The sequence below is a fragment of the Hakea prostrata genome, chromosome 10 (assembly GCF_041222555.1).
Source record: "Hakea prostrata isolate BN-2017 chromosome 10, UWA_Hpros_2, whole genome shotgun sequence".
Classification (NCBI taxonomy): Eukaryota; Viridiplantae; Streptophyta; class Magnoliopsida; order Proteales; family Proteaceae; genus Hakea; species Hakea prostrata.
Window position 1 is genome coordinate 42,097,912 of NC_142609.1, and position 23,251 is coordinate 42,121,162.

The window sequence follows — 23,251 nt, forward strand, 5'->3', positions numbered from 1 at the left end:
AATATAACTCCTTAAATAGTAGTGAAATCCTAAATGAAACTTATATATAAAAATGCACACTGTAGATTCTTTTGGTGTTGGAAATTTTTTTTTTTGCAATTTTTATATATTGGGGATGGAGGGTTGCATAATATATCATCAGGTAAAATCGAACCTACAACCTCTTCACTAAGAAGTATTAAGCTTGCTACTCAAGCAACCCTGCAATGGTGTGAATGGACAACCTTCTTTTACTTCTTTTGAAATTGCATGGAGTATTGAGGCATGGGAACCTCAAGATATAAATTTAATCTTTTTACATGTAACTCACTTAAGTGGAGGTGAAACTCTTGTCACTTTAAGTGGGTTGGGTATGGAATGATAGTTTAGTAAATTGATATAAGAGAATATTTTGATGTACATACAAGAGTTCCATATAATTTTTCCATTTAGTGAGCACCAGATTCCCCCCTATGTGAGTTACCCATAAAAGCTCTTTAAAATTTCCTTGTAGTTATTCTTTGTATTATTTCATCCTATATTTTAAGCTCCTAGAGTTCTAGGATTCCCAAAAAATTAATGAAGACATACTACATAAAGTTCAATAAGACCATTGGCATATGAAAAAGAGTTGAACACAAGACCTCTTAACCAAAATATGAATTCTACAATGCCTAGATGGGAACTCGAGAAGATTGAAATAAAAATAGGACGATAGAGCATAAGCAGCAAGCAACACCAATACCACTAGTATTTTGAAGAGTTCTTGAAACAAACTACTAAAGCAAACTAAAAGAAATCGGTCGGAGCACATAATATCCACAATTCTCCATTGAGAGATCATTAGAAGGGTCATTCCTTGAGGAAGTTCTTAAACCAGTATGCCGATTCCTTCGGGGTCCTCTTTAGCCCATTGTCAAAGTCAACATGGTTCATACCGAAAGGAGTCGTGTACCCGACATTCCACTCAAAATTGTCTAGGAATGACCACACAAAGAATCCTTTTACATCCACTCCCACCCTACAAAAAATTTGTCATATGGCAAATGTCAATCTTCACATTCTTTTGAAATTTAATTTCTTCTACAAAATGGTAGTTACTCACTCTATGGCTTCACGAAGGTACTTCAGATGATCCTCCAATGCATTTGTCCTCTCTTCATCCTTTAGAGTGCCATAATCAGAAATTCCTTCACCCAAAAAGGAAAAAAAATATTTAAAACAATGTATTACTTATGTAGCCACCCATCTGTGATCAGGATCTCCCTCTAAGTATTGGGTGCTATGTCCAAATGATCCTGATGATCATCTAATGCATGAATGCAAGATTGAGATCCTTCTTATAAGGAATATTGGTTTACGCCAATGGAGGAGTAATAGGATGGTTAGGACCCCGTGGGAGGCTGGATTCAACTCCTATCAGGGGCATATGTAATATCCCTATCCCTATATATAAAAAGCGCCTTTGTACCAAAAAAAAATTGGTTTACCATTCTCAGCGACATAAACAACAGGATTGTGGTATCTTTCCTTGATGTAGACTAGAATCTCCCTCATTCCCCTTGGGTAGACATAAAGCCAATCTGAAGCAGTCTACAAATTTATACATTAAAAAAAATATCAGTAGGCATTAATCACAGTTTAAAGTTAACTTGGGCCAGCCCATAAAAATACCAATAAAGGCCCACTTTAAGGCTAGAGATGTCCTAGAGATTGTGAGTTCTTACCGGTTTACCAATGGGTATTCCATTCCTATGAGCTGCCACAACAGATAACACCAAAAATAAATAGTTAAAATCCAAAAGAATTTCAGACCAAAAAGAAAATCCAGAGAAAATTTTGACCCAAACAAAAATAAAAGGAATAAAAGAATATAAACAGCCCGCTACGTGTTGGGCATGGGATGAAAGGAGCTCAACTTTAGCTGCTGCGAACGGCCGATATTTCGATCTTCTATTTCTCTAAATAGACACTCGATCTTTTTTTTTTTTTTTTGACTGTTGTCAACCGTTTCCAAGGCTTTGCCCCGACTAATCCGGTGTTCACCGGGTGCACACCGGGCGTGGTGGGTGAGTCTCCCAGTGGGAATTTTTTGCATCCACAAGATTTAGATACCGAAACCTTGCTTAAGCGGACCAAGCTACTTACCACTTGGACCAATCCCCGTTGGTTAGACACTCGATCTTCTAAACCAACAATTTTAACAATTGGAAGACCAGTCCAAAGGGGTCAGCATAAAATATTAGTTGACTTTGTGGTGAACCATCCAAGGTCATATGTTGGAACTTACTTGATTGTTCAACATAACTGTCAGTAGTGTAGCTTGGGTTGGTAGGTGGAATCTGAACACCATTGAGGAGTTCATCCTTAGCATAGTTTGCAGTGTAATAGTTCAACCCAATGAAATCATATGATCCACTCAACATGTTAGATTCCTCTTCGTAGAATCTTGGCAGGCGTGGTCCCACAAGATCTCTCATCCATTTAGGATATTCACCTGTAGTTATAGGATCCATGAACCTGAAACACACACACATGTACAGAAGCATATTATTATTGTGGGTTAAGTTGATAAAACAGCAGCACTAGTAGTGCAGCTCAGAAGCAAGGATTCTCACCATCCAAACATGAAATCAGAAGCTCGCGAAGCAGCGGCTGTATCAACTGGGCTGTCAGAGAAGGGAACCATCCAGAAGTAATTTAGTGCAATTCCAATCTTCCCTTGCTGAGTTGTTTGATACTTCTTCCTGTATAGTTTTACTGCTGTTGCATGAGCAAGGAGTAAGTGATGGGCCACAACATATGGATCTACCCCATTATCTGTCTTCGAAGGTGGGAAGATTCCCTGCACATAACCTCCAACAGTGAAGGTCCATGGCTCATTCAAGGTTATCCAATCTTTCACTCTATCACCAAATTCGCTAAAGCAAACATCAGCATAATCACGGAAATGATCCCTGCATTGTGTTATTATGATATATTAATTAGCAGTTATGTATACAACACCATGGATGTAAAGATGATTGAATTAAGAGTTATACTTACACTATCTCACGACTCAAGAAACCACCAAACTCATCTTCCAAAGCTTGTGGAACATCCCAGTGAAATAGAGTCACAAAAGGCTGGATTCCTGCAAGTTACATGCATGCATGATGATGACATGAATGGCTCAGAACCCCAGGGGGGGTGGAGAGAGAGAGAGAGAGAGAGAGAGAGAGAGAGAGAGAGAGAGAGAGAGAGGACCATTGGCAAGGAGCTCATCGATCAGGTTGTTGTAGTACTGGACACCTGCCTTGTTCACTCCACCACTTAGCTTTCCATCTACAATGTCAAGAAAGCAAATTAACACAAATAGAGGAATAAGTGGAGAGTGAGTTGGATTCTGCACTGGGAACACATTGAGACCAATTTACTCACTGGGTAGAATTCTGGTCCATGCAATAGAGAATCGATAGGAATTCACACCCATATCCTTCATCATAGCTATATCCTCCTGATTTGCACACAAAGACAACCATAGATAATGGGATGAGTGAGAATGTCATGAACTTATTTAACCCATCCAATTAAGAACAGTATTATTCAAGAAGATCACCAGGTAGCATGGTTCATGGTTGTACCTTATATCGATGGTATGCATCAACAGCTACATCTCCATTGCTTCGGTCCGTTATTTTCTCTGTTCATAACCACACAGAGAGAGAGAGAGAGAGAGAGAGCACTGAAACATTGTTACCCACAACTTATGATTTATCTTTATTGCAAATAATAAATTCTACAGAGAAAGAGAGACCTGGATATGTGTGACAGAAATGATCCCAGTTGCTTTCTCCTTTACCGTCTTGAAATGCTGCACCTTCATACTAATTTAAGAACACAAAACAAACAACATGGTAAGGTACAGGTAGGCTCTACGCTCTACGCATGTCAAAAACAAAAAAGAAGATTCTTAAAACATACTTGGTATGCAGATGATGCAGTGCCAAAATAGAAATCCGATGGAAAATCCTTCTTGCTCAAAGTGGCCTCAATGGCAGGAGTAACTGGAACTGGTTTAGCATTCTCAGTAATAGCAATATGAGCTCGAATGCAGATGCTCTTCTGCTTTTGGAACAGAACCGGCCTTGACCAACTAGCAAGCTTTACACTCTCGATACCTGAGAGGAAAGGCTTGCGCAACAACGGTTGGGGTTTGAAAGAAAACTCAGATCTTGGCAACGTCTGAACCTGCAACATCTTTGCAGAGATGGCTTCAACTGATCAAGAATGGAGAGCAAACACAAAGCAAATGAAGTAGCGCTAGGAGTTCAAGCTTAATGGTTCATTTGGTAAGCGCCAATCATCTTATATAGAAAGGAAATTGCTTGGGTCATGTGCATTAAAGTCAAGCTGAGATTTCAGCCGTTAGATTTGAAATCTATCCAACGGCCCAAAACAGGTGGCTTGATGGTCATGCGCAGGACCCAAGCAAGACCCATATAGAAACGGATAGACATGATTCATGCCGGTGGCAGAAGATCTGAAAGCATGATCTTACTACGTAGGTGCATTTGGTGCCGAGAAGTGGCCCACAACACCATGTGGATTCCATTAAATCTTAGTATGCCCTTTTGTGTGATCGAGATTTGACAAAGTCCACGTGAGTTACCATCCAATTTTAAAAACCACAGGTGTCTCAGTGCTCCGCAACACCACGTGAATTTTGTACGCCTTTTTGTGTGGCTGAAATTTGATGAAGTTACGTGAGTTACATCAAATTCTAAAAACTAGAGGCACCACCACATCAAATGCATTACCCTAGGAAAAAAAATCAAGCTTTTGAAGCGCGCGCCAACTTGTAATTCTTTCTTTTTCTTAATTAATGCATGGGAGATTGTAATTTATCAAATTAATTATGTATTAGCACTCACGAGGTAGACATTATGTGATCTTCTATTGGTGGGCTGTTATAATACAGCAAGTAGACTATAATTTACCAGATTAATTATGTATTAGACCATTGTTTATCTTCTTAAGCTGACCTGGTACAGTACCACAACTACCCCTCTTATTTGAGCCTTATAAGGGTCTGTTTGGTTGCATGAATCTAGAAATTTGAAATCTCTGGATTCATGAATGTAAAATTTATACCCGTTTGGTTGTGAAAATTCATGGATTCATGAAATATAGATATTCTTCTTTTTACACTAAAAACGTGAATCTGTAGATTTATGAGTATGAGGTGAAATCTAGAGATTTTACCACTACTATAAAAGCGTTAAACATTTGCACATATACAAAAATCATGTCGACCAAATAATTTTTCAGGATGAATCCACATATTTACCAAACAATTAATTTTATAAATTATGACTCCATAGATTTGAAATCTCTAGATATTTGAAATCTCCAGACTCGTGTAATCAAATAGGCCAGCAGGTAATTTTAAATTTGACCAACGGTGAAAGACTAAAAGCTCTCGTGTATCTCGTGAGCTGTTCATTTGGGGAATTTGGAGACTCAGATTATTTTTACAAAGAAATTATAACCAAGTAGAGTAAACCCATAATGAAGTCATGCAATGCTTGGAAAATAAAAATTAGAACAGAACCAATAACAGAATTTTGAAATTGAAGAAGAATCAAAACCAAACAGGTGCGATCTAAGTATTGAATTTTCCAATGATGTTCATATTGAATTGCTCAAATGCTTTTTTGAGGCAAATTAAATAACTGAATTTAAACTAATAAACACACTTACATTTACAAACCTTTGTTTGCATCCTCGTGGTTTTCGAATATCATCACATGACATGTTTGAGATCCATAAGGTGTGAATATAAATTATAAAGGCACATGTCAAAAGAGGATCTAAAAGCCTAGTTTTAAAACGTGTTTAAGACTCATTATGTCAAAAGAAGATCAGAAAAAGAAGATTTAACCAACGGGGTTGGTCCAAGTGGTAAGCAGCTTGGTTTGCTTAAGTAAGATTCCGGTATCGAATCTTTGTGGATGCAAAAAATTCCCACTGGGAGACTCATCCACCACAACCAGGTTTGCGATCCGGGTCGAACACTGGATTAGTCAAGGCAAAGCCTTGGAAACCGGGGTTGGCAACCCAAAAAAAAAAAAATCTATCAAATTATGATTTGAATGAATTCAATGATCATCAATTTCATAATTTTGTTAAAGATTATGAGTGAAGAAGAATTTTTGTGAAATATATTTCGTTCTATCTCCTTTGATTATCCTCTCTTCAGTTGTGCGATGCATACAGCATTATATTTACATAATATTGTTGAAACTACCTTTTTCTAGTAGAAGACTACATGCTTACACAATGTGCGACTGAAATTTGATGAAGTCCACATGGCATCTATCTAACTCTAGGGACTGCTGGTACCACAATGTCATATGCACCAGCCTAGCAAGATCAAGCTTTTGAAGGATTCGCCAACTTGGACTTTCTTTTTCTTCTTTCTTTCCTTTTTCCCATTTCTCTAATTATGCATGTGGTTTCGCCTCAAATCCCAAGTGCCCTCCTTAATTCTTAACTCTTAAGGCTGAGCTGTTACAAATACCGCAACTGCCCTCCTATTTCAGTACCTTTTGGTAATTTTAAATCTGGCAAAAGGGTAAAAGACTAAAAGTTCACGTGAAGCCCGTGAGCTGATCGTTTGGGGAATTTCAAGCCGCAAAGATTACCTTGGAGTCGTGGATTTAATTTTGTTTTCCTATTTGTATTAATTTAAAATATTAAATTATAAATTGTATATTAAGGTCAATAAGAAACGGTAAAGCCGAGAAAACATAATAACAAAGAGATTGCAACCAAGGAGTGGGAACCATAATAAAGTCATGCATGTCACTTGCTTGCCATTGTTGACTAGTTGAGTTTACATGTATTAAAGCCAGTGCTTAGAAAAAAGAAATCAAAACAAAGCCGATTGAGGGCGAATAGAATAATAGATTTATAAATTGAATAAGAATCAGAACCAATCAATTTTCATATTCAATAGCTCAAATGCTCTTTGGAGTCAAATAAAATAATTGACACACTTCGATTTACAAACTTTCGATTGCATGCATGTGGTTCTGGAATGTCATCATCACATGGCATGTTTGAGATTCAAAACGTGTAAATATAAGAAGATCTAAAAAGAACGTGTTAAAGACTTGAAAGAAGAAGAAAAAAAATCAATTTATCAAAAAAGAAAATGTTTATGGGAACCGACTACAACTTTTTATACTTTTCTTCTTCTGCTGGTTATTCTTCTCTTTTTTGTTTTTTCATCCTTCATATCCAACCCTAGATGGTGCTTGGATAGGAAACAAAATTGGTCTAGATCCAATTTAAGAAAGGACATGGAATTAACTTTGATCGTTTTCTCCAAGTGAACCCTAGCACTGTCAGATTCATGGAGAAAAGTATTTGGTCGTTTTCTTGTGGTTGTGGTGTCTCTCTCGATGGTTATTGCTAATTAGATGCTTAAGTTGGTTGTTTTGTCCGACAAAATTTGTGATTTCAAAAACAGATTTTTTTGAAAAGAAAGAGAGAGTTGGGTCTTTAAGAGAATAAGTACGACTTCAGTGTTGCGTAATTTTTGCACGACACTGTGTTCCAAAAAATCTCGATTGGTCATTTTTTGAAAAGTATATTTTCACACTTTTAAGAAACGGACAATCGATATTGAAATCTAGATCAAAATCTCGATCTTGAACGTTCGCTGCACATTAATTGCATAACACCCAAGCAATTTCCTCCTGAGAGTTGAAGAAGAGAAGAAATAAGAGGTAATAACTAGAGGAAGATGAAGGGGGATTGTAGAAGAAATAGCCATAATTGAGGTCGGTATGGGTGGAGATGTCTAACAGTGTTTTGCGTTGGAGAGGGTAGAGTTGAACAAAATGGAGAGAGGAAATGGACACAAGAAATAGGTACAAAATCAAAATTTTTAGTATTTTTGTGAAATACAGGTTCTACAGAGAGACAAAGGAGGAAAATTCGGAAATGACTTTATATAGAGCTCCAAAAGCAGGATCACAATAGGGTTCAGGCAAGTTAATAATACATAGGCCCTTACTATATATAAACCATATAATCAGATCCTCTCAACCCGATGTGGGACTAAATAAAACCATGGATAAAAGACACAATTAAAACAAATATTTATATAAAGTTTTAAAAATATTTACATCAGAACCTCTCGCCATTTTAGAACGTCAGAACTAAAATTCTACTCTTGCATATTACTCTTTCTGAACTTGGAAAACCCACTTCCACCACAGAACCATCTCCTATAGATAAAATTATTATCACATGAAATTCAGTAAGACCAGTTGTACGTAAATGAAGAAGGTCGAACACATAACCCCTTAATTTTAAGATATATTCATTGAATTGTCCCAAGAAATATAAAAAAAACTACAATGCCCACATGAGAACTCAAAGAACATTTTTGAAATAAAAGTTAGATGATAGAGCATAAGAAGCAACCAACACCACCATTAGTATTCACCTCTGTAGACTTATTGAAACAAACCAGTAAAGCAAACTAAAAAGAAGTCAGTAGAACACATTAGAACACATTGTGTCCACCATTTCCCATTTAGTGAACATCAGAAAGGGTTCAGTCCTTGAGGAAGTCCTTAAACCAGTGAGCCGACTCCTTCGCGGTCCTCTTCAGGTCATTCTTGTAGTCAATATGGGTGATACCGAAACGAGACTCAAATCCAGCGTCCCACTCGAAATTGTCCAAGAATGACCACAAGAAGAATCCTTTCACATCCACTCCAGTCCTACAAAAAAAAATTCATGACACATCAAAAAAAAATGTGAATTTTCTTCACCTTCTTTTGAAATTTAATTTCTATAAAATGATAGTTACTCACTCCATAGCTTCGGAAAGGTACTTCAGATGATCATGCAGTGCAGTTTTCCTCGTTTCATCATTCAGAGAGCCATCATCAGAAACTCCTTCACCCAAAAGAGGAGAAACAAAAATTAAAATCAACATTACTTGTCTAAATGATCCAGATCACCCGATGCATGGATTCAACATTACTTCATGATGAACATTGATTTACCATTCTCAGCGACATAAATAACAGGACTATGGTATCTTTCCTTGATGTAAATTAGAATGTCTCTCATTCCCTGTGGGTAGACAAAGAGCCAATCTGAAGCAGTCTGCAAATTTCACATAAAAAGATCATCAGAAGGCTCATCTTGGGCCAGCCCATAAAAACCAATAGAGGCCCACTTAAGGCTATATAGATTTTCTAGAGATTGTGGGTTCTTACCGGTGTACCAATGGGCTTTCCATCCCTATGAGCTGCCATGACACCAAAAATAAATAAATAAATAAATATTAATGAAAAACAGCCCACAGAGATTTGGGCTTGGGTTGTAAGACCAACGCGCTCGGCTCCTCTCTAGGGAGAATATCTTCCACAGAATGACTAGCGAGCTCTACGAAAGCACCACGTGTAATATGTTGATCTAAAGGCTAACATAAAACCCTATTTTATCGCACTAAAACTCACAACCACCTTGAAACCCAGTACCTCCCTCAGACTCGATTTGAAAGACCATGTTTTAGGTGGAATTAGTGACGAAGAAGTAGGGTATGTATTGGTTTCTTTGATGCCATTTTATCAAAATACGTCAAATTGCAATGAAGAAACAAAGCGAAAAGGAAGAGAAACTAAATTGGGTTTGAGGGAGGCATTTGGGTTTTAAGGTTGTTGTGGGTGTCAAGTAAGGTAGACATAGGGGTTTATGTTGGCCTTTAAACCAGCATATTATACATGGTGCCTTCTCATAACTCACTAGACACTCTCTGGTAGATATTCTTCTTGCGAAAAAGCTTGGATCCTGCGCATTTATTAAATGTGCAGGATCATCAAGCCGAAATTTCAGCCATAGGATCCGAAATTTCGGTCAAGATTGCGATCGAAATTCCGATCCCACCGCCCAAAGTGAATGGCTTGATGGTCCTGTGCATGCAATAAATGCGTAGGAACCCAAGCAAGGTCCTTCTTCCTGAAGAGGAGCTAGCCAAACCCCCAAACCCCAAGGACCAGCTACCATAAAAATATTATTTGACTTGGTAATTATTAAACCATTAAAGGTGATGTTGGAAGTTGGAACTGACTTAATTGCTCCACATAACTGTCAGTAGAATAGCTTGGGTTGGTAGGTGGAATTTGAACACCATTGATGAGTTTATCCTTAGCATAGTTTGCAGTGTAATAGTTTAATCCAAGGAAATCATATGATCCTCTCAACAAGTTAGCTTCCACTTCATAGAATCTCGGCAGCCGTGGGCCCACAAGATCTCTCATCCATTTTGGATAGTCACCCGAGGTTAGAGGCTCCATAAACCTGAAACAACAACACAATTCAAACACACATTCTTGTAGGTTAATTAAGTTGGTAGAACACTAAAACAGAAGCGCGCACTAGTAGTGCAGTTCTGAGTTCTCACCATCCAAACATGAAATCAGAAGCTCTCTGAGCAGCAGCTGTATCAGCTGGGCTGTCAGAGTAGGGAACCATCCAGAAGTAATTCAGTGCAATTCCAATGTGCCCTTTTTGAATCGCTTGATACTTCTTCTTGTAAAGATCTACTACTGTCGCATGAGCAAGGAGTAAGTTATGGGCCACAAGATATGGATCTACCCCAGTATTATCCGTCTTTGGGGGTGGGAAGTTTCCATGGACATAACCTCCAACAGTGAAGGTCCATGGCTCATTCAAGGTCATCCAATGTTTCACTCTATCACCAAATTCTCTAAAGCAAACATCAGCATATTCACAGAAATGATCCCTGCAGCATTTTGCCATTAATTAATAGTGATATATACAAGACCATGTAAAGATGAAATAGATGATTGAATTAAGAGTTATACTCACACTATCTTGCGGTTCAGGAAACCACCATACTCATTTTCCAGAGCTTGTGGAACATCCCAGTGAAATAGAGTCACAAAAGGCTGGATACCTGCAAGTTAATTGTTACAAACAATAAGACATGCATGCATGCATGTTGACATGAAAGACCCATGAGAGAGAGAGAGAGAAGACCATTGGCAAGGAGCTCATTGATCAGGTCGTTGTAGTACTGAACACCTTCCTTGTTCACTCCACCACTTAGCTTTCCATCTACAATGTCAAGAAAGCAAACACAAATAGATAAGTGGAGAATGAGTTGGATTCTGCACTGGAAACCCATTGAGACCAATTTACTTACTGGGTAATATTCTGGTCCATGCAATGGAGAATCGATAGGAATTCACACCCATTTCCTTCATTAATGCTATATCCTCCTGTTTTGCAGAGTAAGGGATTAGTGAGAATTTCATGTCAAACTTACTAATCCCATCTGATTAAGAACAGTATATATTATTCCTCAGAAGATGACCAAGTGCCATGCACCTTATATCGGTGGTAGGAATCAACAGCAACATCTCCATTGCTTCTGTCCGCTATTTTCTCTGTTCATAAGCAGAGAGATCTAGATCACCAAAACATTTGCTTTAATAAAACCAAAAACCAAAAACAAATTCACATTGAACCCCATGAACTTTAGATAGTTACCCAACAATTCTAGTTCATACCCATTTACAAATTATGATTTATCTTTACTTCAAATGATAAACTCTATAAGAAATAGATACCTGGAAATGTGTGACAGAAATGATCCCAGTTGCTTAATCCTTTGCCATATTTAAATGCTGCACCTTCGTACTAATCAAGAAGACAAAACAATTAACATGGTAAGGAACAGGTGTGTTCTACGCAGGTCAAGAACAAAAATCACGAAATTCTTCCACAGTACATACTTGGTATGCAGATGATGCAGTGCCAAAATAGAAACCAGGTGGAAAACTCTTCTTGCTCACAGAAACCTCAGTGGCAGGGGTAACCGGAGCAGCAAGTTTAGAATTCTCAATACCAGCTGGAATGCGGGCTTGAATACAGAATTTGTTCTGCTTTTGGAACTGAACTGGCCTTGACCAACTAGCAAGCTTCACACTCTCAGTACCTGAGAGGAAAAGCTTGGGCAAAGATGGTTGGGTTTTGACAGAAAACTCAGCTCTTGGCAATGTCTGAACCTGCAACATCTTAGCAGAGATAGCTTCAACTGATCAAGAATGGAGAGATAACAACAGTGGGTGCAAATTTAACTGCAAATGAAGAAGCTCTAGTAGTTGAAGCTTGATGGCTCATCTGATAAGCTCCAGTCACCTTATATAGAAACTGATCAACCAGACAGGAATGGTGACTGTGGATAAAAATCTGGATTCCACTTTCGAAGGACATGCATTAAATGCCAGCACCAGCAAGTTGTTGTTCGTCTTTTCCCTAATTATGGATGTGATTCATGTGAGATTGTTTACCATATAAAGGAAGAAAAGATTGTAATTATTAATTAATTATGTATTACACGTGTGGTAGACATTAGCTCATCTTGTATTGGTGGGCTTTGTAATACCACTCGATTGTAATTACCAGATTAATTACGTATTAGAGCAGTTGTTTATCTTCTTTAAGCTGGGCTGTTACAATACTGTAATTACCCTCCTACCCTCTTATTTAAGGACTTTCAGGTAATTTTAGATGCGGCAAAGGATAAGAGATTAAAAGCTCACGGAGTCACGGGTAGTCCGTGAGCAGCTCATTTGGGTAATTTGGAACTTTCATATTACAGGTGGATTTTTCATTTTTTTCTTTTTCACTTTATTTTTTTCTTTCTATATTAAAGTATTAAATTATAGACTGTATATTAAAGGTAAAAGTTCTTGAATATTGTCTATGGCGTATTTGAAAACCAAGAAGTGTATGTATAAGAAAAATATTATCTACCATGCACTGGCACCTATATGCACCTATGTATTAAAGAGGAGATTAATAGCGTATTTGGTAATTGTCTTTTTTGAGTGAATGGTGTTTTTTATGAGAATTGTTTTCTAACATTTTTATCAAAGAATAGTGATTGAAAGTAATTTTGACTATTTGGTAAAATTTGTGCAGAGAATGCTTAAGAATGCTTAGGGAGCAAATTCGCGTTGGATGAATGAAGAGAATTAGTTAGCTCTCATGATTATCGAGAATTTTCTGCCAAGTTGTTTCTATATTTTTCACTTTTTCTGTTAAATATAAGTGAGTTAATTATTGAAACAAAGAGATTATTTTTACCCATAAAAAAATAGAAAGAAATCAATAATGAAGCTTGGCATTCTTTCACTAGGTGAGTGTATATAGATAAAAGATTATGCTTGAAGAATTGAAATTAGAATAAAACCGATTTAGGATCAAATAAAAAAGAATTTTGAAATTTAATAATTATCGAAACTAAACAAGTTAGATGTGAATATTAAATTTAAAATTAAGTTCATATTGGGTGGTTCAAATGCTCTTTGAAGTCAAATAAAATAATCAATTCACAGTCTGTTCAAAAATTTTTTTTTTTTTTTGGTAAGAAATTTCCATTAACTGAAAGAAAATGCAACCCGCGAAACAGCCTAGGCAACTGGAGAGCATAACTACTGAAGCCAAGGAACGGAAATAGGCCAAACCGTCGTACACGGGATCGACAGGGCCCTCCTTGCAAGAACATCCGCAACTGCGTTTATCGCTCTTGGAACAAAACAGAATGAGCACGAGAGGAAAGATGAGCATAACTCCCTAATATCCTCCACCAGAGGAGCTAAGCATAGGGGAGGGGAGCTGGAAGCATTGTTTATGTATTGGACCAGTATTTTACAATCTGACTCTACGAGAAGATGATTACAATCTTCTGAAAGTGCAAATATCAATCCAGCTCTCATGGCGATAGCTTCCCCTTCCAACACTGAGTTGCACAGTATGGTTCGGAGACGGCTCCTGTAAAATTTCTCCTTTATGATTTCGCAGAGCATAACCGACACCACCTTTGTCACTTCCTTTACACCAAGACACGCTCTGAATTCAACTTTAATTTACCTTGAGGCGGAGGTTCCCATTTTCGTTGATTTTCATCAAGGTTGAGCATTATTTAGCACTTCCTCACCTCCCGTTGTCTTGATTACCTCAAATTAGGATAATGTTCTTTTGGGGTAGTTTGTTTTCTCCCAAAAATCCTGTTATTTCTTGCAATCCAAAGGTGCCAAACAATGAAGGAACATAGGTTGAGTATCGATTTGCTTACCTCCTTTCCAATCTCTTTTATAGAGACCAACTTTTGATCCATTCCGTTAGTAATGGTGTTTCCTCGGAGTGGAATGTATGTAAGTGAGCTACCAAACCATACTTGCTTTGCAATCGGACACTCAAAAATAATGTGATCCATAGTTTCGGGACCGCACCCACGGTATGAACATGAAGGATCAATTTGAATCTGCCTTCTAACCCGCGCTCTTCACCCGTTGCTACCCCCCGTGCACATGCTCTCCATAGGAAATTTCGAATCTTTGGAAGTGTCTGGCAGCTCCAAATATTTTTCCATACAACATCTTCAACTTGTCTTCGATTTCTAGATGTGCTCGGTTGGTTTTCTAGCTTTTCCTCCTCAAGATTTTTTAATAGATGATATGCGGATTTACAAGAGAAAAGCCCATTCTTTGCTGCCCCCCACACCAACTGGTCATCTCGATGGAATATGCTCAGCTGAATTCCTTGAATTGTTGTACTTTCCTCTGGAGAAAAGAGTGAGTTGAGTAGTTCGAGCTTCCAACATCTATGATCTTGATCAATCAGTTCTGAGACACGTTCAATTGAACACCCTGATGGCCGCTTGATCTCCAAAGAAACTCTCCTCCCTTCCACTGGAATCCATGGATCTTCCCACACCTTTATATTGACCCCATCTCCGACTCTCCATCTAAGTCCTTTTAAAAGCATATTCCTTGCTTGGATAATCCCTCTCCACGCCCATGAAGGGTTTCCCCCCAACCGTGCAGATAAAAAATCCGAGTCTGTTCAGAAATTTAAGTCTTATCTTAACGTTCATCTAAGAGATTCACATAGTTAGATTTTTGTCATAGGTCTTATGTTAAACAAACTTCAAATTTTTCTAAAAAAATTATTTTGGCTCTTCTCATTATAGAAAATTTATAATGATGAACGCAATGGATAGAAAATTTATTGTACATTTGTGACTTTATTTTTTTTTAATAAAAATTTAAAAATAACTTTTAATGAATATTTAATAAATTTTTTAATAATATTTTATTAATAACAGAAATTTCTTACCATTTCCGATGGTAAATCCTGTCTGCCAGTCTTCTTCGTCCAATTACATGTTGAAAAGAAAATTTTTATGCTGCATATGCATATTTGGCTGGTTGTGATTGGTTAAAAATTTTAATGCTTCATGCATGATAGAAAATACCAATCGTATTTTTCCTTTGTATGATCGACTTCTGTGCAACTGCCATCTTCGACATTTTCAGAGAGGTATTCTTTTGTCACATTGGTTGTTGTTTTTGTTCTTTCCTACCTCACTACTCCTCCCATACCTTCTCTCTGCAGTTCCCCTTCTCCAACATCTCTTGACAGAGGTGAAAGAGATCAGGTGCTTTCAGCAGATCAACAAAGAAAACAAAATGAAAAACTAATCAAACAGCATACCCCATTAAGCATCAAATCAAAGCTATAGCTTACATTAGTGTCTATATCCCACCGGATTTTTATTTGGGCAGCTGCCAGAAGCAGTCACTCATCAAACTAATATTTAAAAGTCCAGATTAAAAATTAAAGGATATCAATTATGATTTTTTCTGCCAATAAAAGGTTAGTGGAATGGTTGAGAATCTCACTTTTTAGTGGAGAGGTTGTGGGTTCAACCTTAAATGATCCAATACCTGTTGTCCTTCCGGCGATTTCAATCACTAGCTTTCGGCTGAACCCCAACGGAGTTCCTTCTTGTCTTCTCTCTCGCTTTCACTTCTGAGTCTGATCACAAAGTAAATTTTCCTTTAACCCTAATTATCTCGCTTTCCGAGAGAATTCTTGTCATTGGTATTGGATTAATTTGTTGATTTGGCATTTCAGCAGTTGCTATTCCGTTACTTTAGAACTGGAAAGTCGTCCAAAGGTGAAGGCATGAATTTTTTTTCCTTCATTTATTTATTTGGTAGGAATGTTCCATCATTTATGATTCTGGACATAGTGTCTATAGTGAGTGCTCTTTGTAGGGCTGTTGAAGATTGTAGCTTGGGGACATTTCCTGGTATTTGTGTGATCTGAACCGATGTGAGGTTTAAGGTTTTTTTCATTTTTATTGGTGTGGTGTTGGTTGATGGGGAATTGAGCTTAGGGACAATGCTTATATCAAAAAAGATAACTCTTTTCCTATCCAGCAACCACATCCTCTCCCGATTCGAACGATGACTTGGGCTTTTTATTTTTCGACTCCGTTGCCGGATGATTTCAGTAATCTCCAGCTAGGGCAAAATGAGAAAAGAGATCGGCGTCAAGTAGAGTGAGGGGCTTCATTTCATAAGTTGCAAACTTTTAAAACCCTTGATTGTAAAAGTAAAAAATCATATTTACAACTAAACTTGCACCTTTTGATCTCACACCGTTCGATTGCCTTTTGTACATGTGGCAAAATCTTCACTGTCAATAGCAAGCAACAACGTTGCTGTAAATAAAATCTTTATACAACCGTCGTACATTTGCACTCTTAATACACAATTCCCCTTTTCCTTTCCAAGAAAAGTGTTTTGGACGTGTAAGTGTGTGCATGTGTTTCTTGGGATTGTATAGCAACATTTATGTTTTGTTGTTCATTGTATTAAACTTTAAGCAAATGGGGAGTCGTGTGATTTATTGCACTTTGGAGATCACTTAAAGAAGCACCATAAGAAAAAATTCTTTGTTCTTGTTTTCAAGTTTCTACCAAAAAATTAATTAATTTTTTTTTTAATTTGCTTTTTATTTTGTAGTTGAGACCCACTTACCCAAGTGGGTTCCACCAAACTTTTTATTTTTCTAATAATTACAAGTGGGCTTCATCTCTTATCTTATTATATAGTTCAAAAGTGTTGAGAACCAAATTGTCCCCCCCATGGGGAAGTGATCCAAACTTCTCATCACTACCACCGTGGTGACTCCCTATGGAACTCCTATCTTTAATTGTCATATTTCATAAGTTATGATCATAATATTGAGATAACATTATAATTTACAAACTGAACCGTAACTAAGTGTCATAAATAATGAAAACCCCCGCTTCTACTAGAGAACATTCATACAAAAAAAACTTATTACCACATGATGTTCAGTACATAAAGAGGATATATATAGATATGTATATATATTGAACTGTCCCATGAAATATAAATTCTACAAGGCGCAGATGAGAACTTAAGAAGATTGAAATAAAAGTAAGATGATAGAGCATAAGCAGCAAGCAACACCACCACTAACATTCATGCATGTCTGAAGACTTCTTGAAACAAACTACTAAAAGAAAATCAGTAGAACACATAGTGTCCACCATTCTCTTTGCAGTGATCCTTAGGAAAGGTTCAGTCCTTGAGGAAGCTCTTAAACCAGTAAGCCGAGTCCTTCGGGGTCCTCTTCAGTCCATTCGCAAAGTCAACATGAGTGATACCGAAACGGGACGTATATCCGGTGTCCCACTCGAAATTGTCTAAGAATGACCACAGGAAGAATCCTTTCACATTCACTCCCTTCCTACAAAAGTATTTTCATAGCACATCAAAGAATTATTGATCTTCACTTTTTTTTGAAATTTAATTTTCTACATGATGGTTGGTACTTACTCCATGGCTTCGCGAACGTATTTCAGATGATCGATCAATGCACTTTTCCTCGATTCATCCTTTAGAGAACCATCATCAGAAATTCCTTCACCCAAAAAGGGGGAAAAATATTAAAACAATTTATTGTATGTGTTATCATTCTCATCTATGATCAAGATCTCCTTCTAATACTGGGTGCTATGTTTAGATCGAGATCTTACCATTCTCAGAGACATAAATAACAGGACTGTGGTATCTTTCCTTAATGTAAATTAGAATGTCTCTCATTCCCTTTGGGTAGACAAAGAGCCAATCTGAAGCAGTCTGCAAATTTACATTAAAAAAATCATCAGAAGGCACCAGAGTTTAAAGTTCAACTTGAAATCATTAAAAACCCACTTAAGGCTAAAGATTTTCTGGAGATTGAAGTGAGTTCTCACCGGTGTACCAATGGGTTGTCCATCCCGATGAGCTGCCACCACAGTTACATGACACCAAAAATAAATAAGTGAATATCAAAAGACAACCCCATTGTGATTAGCGCTTGGGTTTTAAGAACAATAGTAAAATTGCTTGGATATTATGTAATTAATGCGCATCATCTACAACGAACAGTCGAGATCTTGAGATTTCGATCTCGACTCAAAAAATGGATTTTCGTACTTTTTGAAAAACGGACGGTCAAAATCGAAATCTCAGTTGAAAATTGAAATACTATTTGCGGCACAGTTAATGCGCAACACTGAAGTTGAATTCCAACAATAGCTACATGGGCCCACCATAAAGATAATGGTAAGTTAGTAATTTAACCATCAAAGCAAGGTCATGTTGGAACTTACATAATTGATTCACGTATTTGTCAGTATTATAGTTTGGGTTGGCAGGTGGAAGTTTAACACCATTGAGGAGTGTATCCTGAGCATAGTTTGCAGTATAATAGTTTAAACCAAGGAAATCATATGATCCTCTCAACAAGTTAGCTTCCTCTTCATAGAATCTTGGCAGCCGTGGGCCCACAAGATCTCTCATCCATTTAGGATATTCACCTGAGGTTAGAGGCTCCATATACCTGAAATTAACAAGTCAACAACAACAACACAAACATGCATTCTTGTAGGTTAAGTTGGTAAAACTAAAACAGAAGCACTGGCAGCAGTAGTGCAACTCAAGCAAGGATGGATTCTCACCATCCAAACATGAAATCAGAAGCTCGCTGAGCAGCAGCTGTATCAGCTGGGCTGTCAGAGTAGGGAACCATCCAGAAGTAATTCAGTGCAATCCCAATCTGCCCTTTTTGAATTGCTTGGTACTTCTTTCTGTATAGATCTACTGCTGTTGCATGGGCAAGGAGTAAGTTATGGGTCACAACATATGGATCTACCCCAGAATTATCTGTCTTTGAGGGTGGGAAGGCTCCATATACATAACCACAAATAGTGAAGGTCCATGGCTCATTCAAGGTCATCCATCCCTTCACTCTATCACCAAATTCTCTAAAGCAAACATCAGCAAATTCACGGAAATGATCCCTGCGTTTGTGTCATTATTATATATATTAGCAGTGATCACATATACAAGACCATGTAAAGATGGTTGCATTAAGAGCTGGTACTTACACTATCTTACGATCCAGGAAACCATGATACTCATCTTCCAGAGCTTGTGGAACATCCCAGTGAAATAGAGTCACAAAGGGCTCGATACCTGAAAAGTAAATTAATATAACAAACAGTAAGACATGCATGCATCATGATCGATGACATGAAAGACCCAAGAGAGAGAGAGAGAGAGAGAGAGAGAGAGACCATTGGCTCGGAGCTCATCGATCAGGTCGTTGTAGTACTGGATACCTGCCTTGTTCACTCCACCATTTAGCTTTCCATCTACAATGTCAAGAAAGCAAACACAAATAGAGGGATAAGTGGAGAGAGTTGGATTCTGCACTCGAAACACATTGAGACCAATTTACTTACTCGGTAAGATTCTGGTCCATGCAATGGAGAATCGATAGGAATTCAGACCCATTTCCTTCATTAATGCTATATCCTCCTGTTTTGCAGAGTAAGGGATGAATCAAAGATAATAGAATGAGTGAGAATTTCATGTCAACTTATTAAACCCATCTGATTAAGAACAGTATTATTCCTCAGAAGATCACCAGGATGAATATTTGTACCTTATATCGGTGGTATGCATCAACAGCTACATCTCCATTGCTTCGGTCCTTTATTTTCTCTGTTCAATCCCAGAAAGATCACCAAAACATTGCTTTACAAAAGCAAAAAAGCAAAATCTTATCGAATCCCATGAGCTTTAGCTAGTTACCCACAATTTATGATTTATCTTCATTGCAAATAATAATAATAGTCTGTAAAGAAATTGAGACCTGGATATGTGTGACAGTAATGATCCCAGTTGCTTTCTCCTTTGCCATCTTTAAATGCTGCACCTTCATACTAATTAAGAAAACAAAACAAGCAACATAGTGAGATACAGATACAGAACAATTCTTCCACAGTAATAGTGTGCATGATCGATTGGGAATTAAACATACTTGGTATGCAGATGATGCAGTGCCAAAATAGAAACCGGGTGGAAAACTTCTCTTGCTGAAGGAAACCTCGGCAGGGGTAGCCGGAACTGGTTTGGCACCATCAGAAGCAGGAATGCGGGCTTGAATGCAGAAGCTTTTCTTCTTTTCGAACATAACCGGCCTTGACCAGCTAGCAAGCTTCGCACTCTCAATACCTGAAAGGAAAGGCTTAGGCAACGATTGTTGGGTTTTGAAAGCAAACTCAGATCTTGACAATCTCTGAACCTGCAACATCTTTGCAGAGATAGCTTCAACTGATCAAGGATGGAGAGACAACAACAAATTAAGGGTGCAAATGAAGCAGCTCTAGTAGTTGAAGCTTAGTGGCTCATCTGCTAATCGCTAATCATCTTATATAGAAATGGTTAAAGAGGAATGATGACTGTGGCAGAAAACGAGAATCATGCTTTGGAAGTTGGAACCACACCCAAAATTGGAAATTTAAGTTTGTCCTTTTCTTCATTATTAATAATGATTACAATGCATCTGAAATTGTGATTACCGAATTAATTATGTATTACATTAATTAAACCCAAAAAACAAAAGAGGAATTAATTATGTATTAGAGAGTTCTTAATCTTCTTTAATCTTTAATCTGGGCTATTAAAATACCTCAACTACCCTCCTATTTCAGGCCCTTTTAGGTAATTTTAAATGCTGCAAAGGGTAAAGAGACTAAAAGCTCACGGGTAACTCGTGAGCTACATCTCATGATTCTCGTGGATTTTCGGTGTAAATTCCATGATTTCTATGTTTTTCACTTTTCACTATTTACTTTTTCTGTTAAAAGATAAATGAGTGAGTTAATCATTGAAACAAAGAGATTAATTACTTCTAACAAAAAAAAAATCACCCATAATAAAGCTATGACTTTATCCACTTGGCATTCCTGACTAGGTGAGTGTGTATAAATTAAAGGTGATGCTTGAAAAATCAGAATTAGAACAAATCTAGTAATGAATTTTAAAATTAAATTCATATTGAATTGCTCAAAATGCATTTTGGATTCCAATAAAATAACCGACCAAATGACCCACTTGGATTTACATGTTTTTGTTTAGCTTATCCACTCAGGTTCAGTATCATTGAATTACAAATTTGTCACATATTGCAGTCAACAGCCACAAAACAAATGAAAATTATAGACTGACCTAAAGCTAGGGGTGTAAATGGACTGGATTCGAATCGGATAGTATTCGGACATATTCAGATAATATCCTATCGGTTTCGGACGGATTCTGTCGGATTCGAATGATAATCGAATAGTTTTTTTCTTAAGTAGATTCTTCTAAACGGGCATAAATACAGATTAAATACAAATTTTTAACTACTTATTTACATCTTTAACTTTTTATTTATGCTGGCTGTGAATAACTGTGATACTTTAAAATACCCATCGTCTTCTTCCTTTTGTCTCATTGTTTACTATTTTTGTACTTCCTTACTCCATTGTTGTCCCCATGACTTCTCTGTGCAACAGCCATCTCCGACATTTTCAGAGAGGTACTCTTTTGTCCCATCAGTCGTTGCTGTTTTTGTTCTCCCCTGCACCATAGCTTCCCTCGCAGCTCCCTTCTCCAACATCTACTGACAGATATGAAGAACAGAAGAAGAGATATCAGGTGCTTGTAGCAGATCAACAACAAAAACAAAATAAAAAATTGAAGCACCTCGCTCCATACATCATATCCTACCAATGTAATACATTGGCATTGGACAAATGGTCGGTTTTTAAATTTCGATAGGATCTTAGTTTTTTCTTAGTTTTCTAAGAATAAATTTCATTGACATCCCAAAATAGAGGCTGCACCTCACTTTATGCTGAAAAAGCATAGACACTTCAAAATTGAATTTTTATTTTATATATTTGTCCAATTTTTCACTGAAAACCTTTCAAACTAGCCGTGTCAATTTATAACTCGAACCGCACCGGCATGTTATAGCCTGAACCGGCCCAAACCGAACCTTAATGGGCCGTAACTGGGCTGAGGGTCGTGGAGCCCGTACCAACCCGAAACTGAACCGCAACCCGTTATAACCCGTTTTGTAATTTTACATTAAATAGTATTTGAATAATTATATTACCATTAGATAATAGGTATAGACAATTAAAAAAATTAAGCATGAATTCAAAGATGAAATAGTCATTTTACTACTTAATGTCTAGGTTTTTGATTTCTATAGAATGTGTGGGTTTTTTGATGGAAATTGACCAATAACAACTTTGCTTTCCATAATTTTCGCTTTTGTTATAGGATGTTCAATTGTTTATTCTTGTTCTTTTTCATACACACCATAAACCGTTAGCCTAAACCGTTACTTAGCTCGAACCCAAACCGCACCAAACCGAAACCAGCCCGCAATTGTTATTTTGCTAATGGGCCGTGTTTGAGTTAGGTGTTTTTCAGCCCGAAACCGTTAGGCCCAGCCCAAAACTGCCCGAAACTGCACCGTTGACACCCCTATTTCAAACACTGCTTATTATAGAGATATCTTTAAAAATAAACAGTAATTTAAATGTTTTTAATGATAAATTTGACAAATATATCCAATAAAAATCTAATTTTGGGATCTCTGTGCTTTTTAAACATAAAGTGGGGTGTTAGTGCTTTAAGACTTTCATTTTGGAGTGCCAATGCAATTTGCTCTTTTTCTAAATATCAGAATTCCATCCTATTTACTCTCTTTCTTTCCTTCTTTCTGTTTATTCTCTCATCTTCTCTCCCCTCTTTCCTCTCACACATGATAAAACTTGGGAAAATAAAAGCACGCCGGGAGAAGGTTCTGTATTGGTCTTTTAGCCCTTGTCATAGAACTTGAGGCGATCAAGGATGCTCTTTTTTATATTTTGGATTTTCATATTACATTGGGGGTGAGCTATTAACTGTTTTCCTGCCGTGAAGGCCTTAAATTGCTAGGTGTAATCTCTTGATTGGCCAAG

The 23,251-nt window shown here is 37.3% G+C and overlaps 3 protein-coding genes across 3 annotated transcripts; all 3 read right to left on the minus strand.

Annotated features, from left to right (window-relative positions):
* Positions 1 to 1,062: 1,062 nt before the first annotated feature.
* On the minus strand, positions 1,063 to 4,288 carry LOC149003107 (cyanogenic beta-glucosidase-like). Its single transcript, XM_089136324.1, has 11 exons — positions 3,943 to 4,288; positions 3,776 to 3,845; positions 3,603 to 3,661; positions 3,400 to 3,475; positions 3,226 to 3,303; positions 3,025 to 3,112; positions 2,598 to 2,936; positions 2,270 to 2,499; positions 1,707 to 1,738; positions 1,470 to 1,572; positions 1,063 to 1,169 (listed from the first exon to the last, which is right to left on the minus strand). The coding sequence occupies exons 1-11, from the start codon at positions 4,216 to 4,218 to the stop codon at positions 1,081 to 1,083; spliced, it is 1,440 nt and encodes a 479-aa protein (XP_088992450.1). The 5' UTR covers positions 4,219 to 4,288; the 3' UTR covers positions 1,063 to 1,080.
* A 4,086-nt stretch (positions 4,289 to 8,374) lies between these two features.
* Positions 8,375 to 12,152, minus strand: LOC149003108 (beta-glucosidase 12-like). Its single transcript, XM_089138977.1, has 12 exons — positions 11,808 to 12,152; positions 11,643 to 11,712; positions 11,401 to 11,459; positions 11,216 to 11,291; positions 11,050 to 11,127; positions 10,879 to 10,966; positions 10,451 to 10,792; positions 10,118 to 10,347; positions 9,264 to 9,295; positions 9,048 to 9,150; positions 8,853 to 8,937; positions 8,375 to 8,759 (listed from the first exon to the last, which is right to left on the minus strand). Exons 1-12 carry the CDS (start codon positions 12,087 to 12,089, stop codon positions 8,591 to 8,593), a joined length of 1,614 nt encoding a protein of 537 aa, XP_088995103.1. The 5' UTR covers positions 12,090 to 12,152; the 3' UTR covers positions 8,375 to 8,590.
* Positions 12,153 to 17,228: 5,076 nt separating this feature from the next.
* On the minus strand, positions 17,229 to 20,613 carry LOC149003109 (cyanogenic beta-glucosidase-like). Its single transcript, XM_089138978.1, has 12 exons — positions 20,272 to 20,613; positions 20,104 to 20,173; positions 19,894 to 19,952; positions 19,691 to 19,766; positions 19,523 to 19,600; positions 19,334 to 19,421; positions 18,905 to 19,246; positions 18,557 to 18,786; positions 18,158 to 18,189; positions 17,939 to 18,041; positions 17,739 to 17,823; positions 17,229 to 17,649 (listed from the first exon to the last, which is right to left on the minus strand). Exons 1-12 carry the CDS (start codon positions 20,542 to 20,544, stop codon positions 17,481 to 17,483), a joined length of 1,605 nt encoding a protein of 534 aa, XP_088995104.1. The 5' UTR covers positions 20,545 to 20,613; the 3' UTR covers positions 17,229 to 17,480.
* Between the last annotated feature and the right edge of the window lie 2,638 nt (positions 20,614 to 23,251).

Coding starts and splice junctions, on each gene's coding strand:
- LOC149003108 (XM_089138977.1), bottom strand. CDS start 12,089: ATGTTGCAGGTTCAGACATTGCCAAGAGCTGAGTTTTCTGTCAAAACC. Junction 11,292..11,400: donor ATTCCTACCACCGATATAAG/GTGCATGGCACT, acceptor TCTGCAAAACAG/GAGGATATAGCATTAATGAA. Junction 10,793..10,878: donor TTCCTGAACCGCAAGATAGT/GTGAGTATAACT, acceptor AAAATGCTGCAG/GGATCATTTCTGTGAATATG.
- LOC149003109 (XM_089138978.1), bottom strand. CDS start 20,544: ATGTTGCAGGTTCAGAGATTGTCAAGATCTGAGTTTGCTTTCAAAACC. Junction 18,787..18,904: donor TCTGATTTCATGTTTGGATG/GTGAGAATCCAT, acceptor TGTTAATTTCAG/GTATATGGAGCCTCTAACCT. Junction 17,824..17,938: donor TATTTATGTCTCTGAGAATG/GTAAGATCTCGA, acceptor TTTTGGGTGAAG/GAATTTCTGATGATGGTTCT.
- LOC149003107 (XM_089136324.1), bottom strand. CDS start 4,218: ATGTTGCAGGTTCAGACGTTGCCAAGATCTGAGTTTTCTTTCAAACCC. Junction 3,846..3,942: donor CTGCATCATCTGCATACCAA/GTATGTTTTAAG, acceptor TTCTTAAATTAG/TATGAAGGTGCAGCATTTCA. Junction 1,573..1,706: donor GAATACCCATTGGTAAACCG/GTAAGAACTCAC, acceptor ATAAATTTGTAG/ACTGCTTCAGATTGGCTTTA.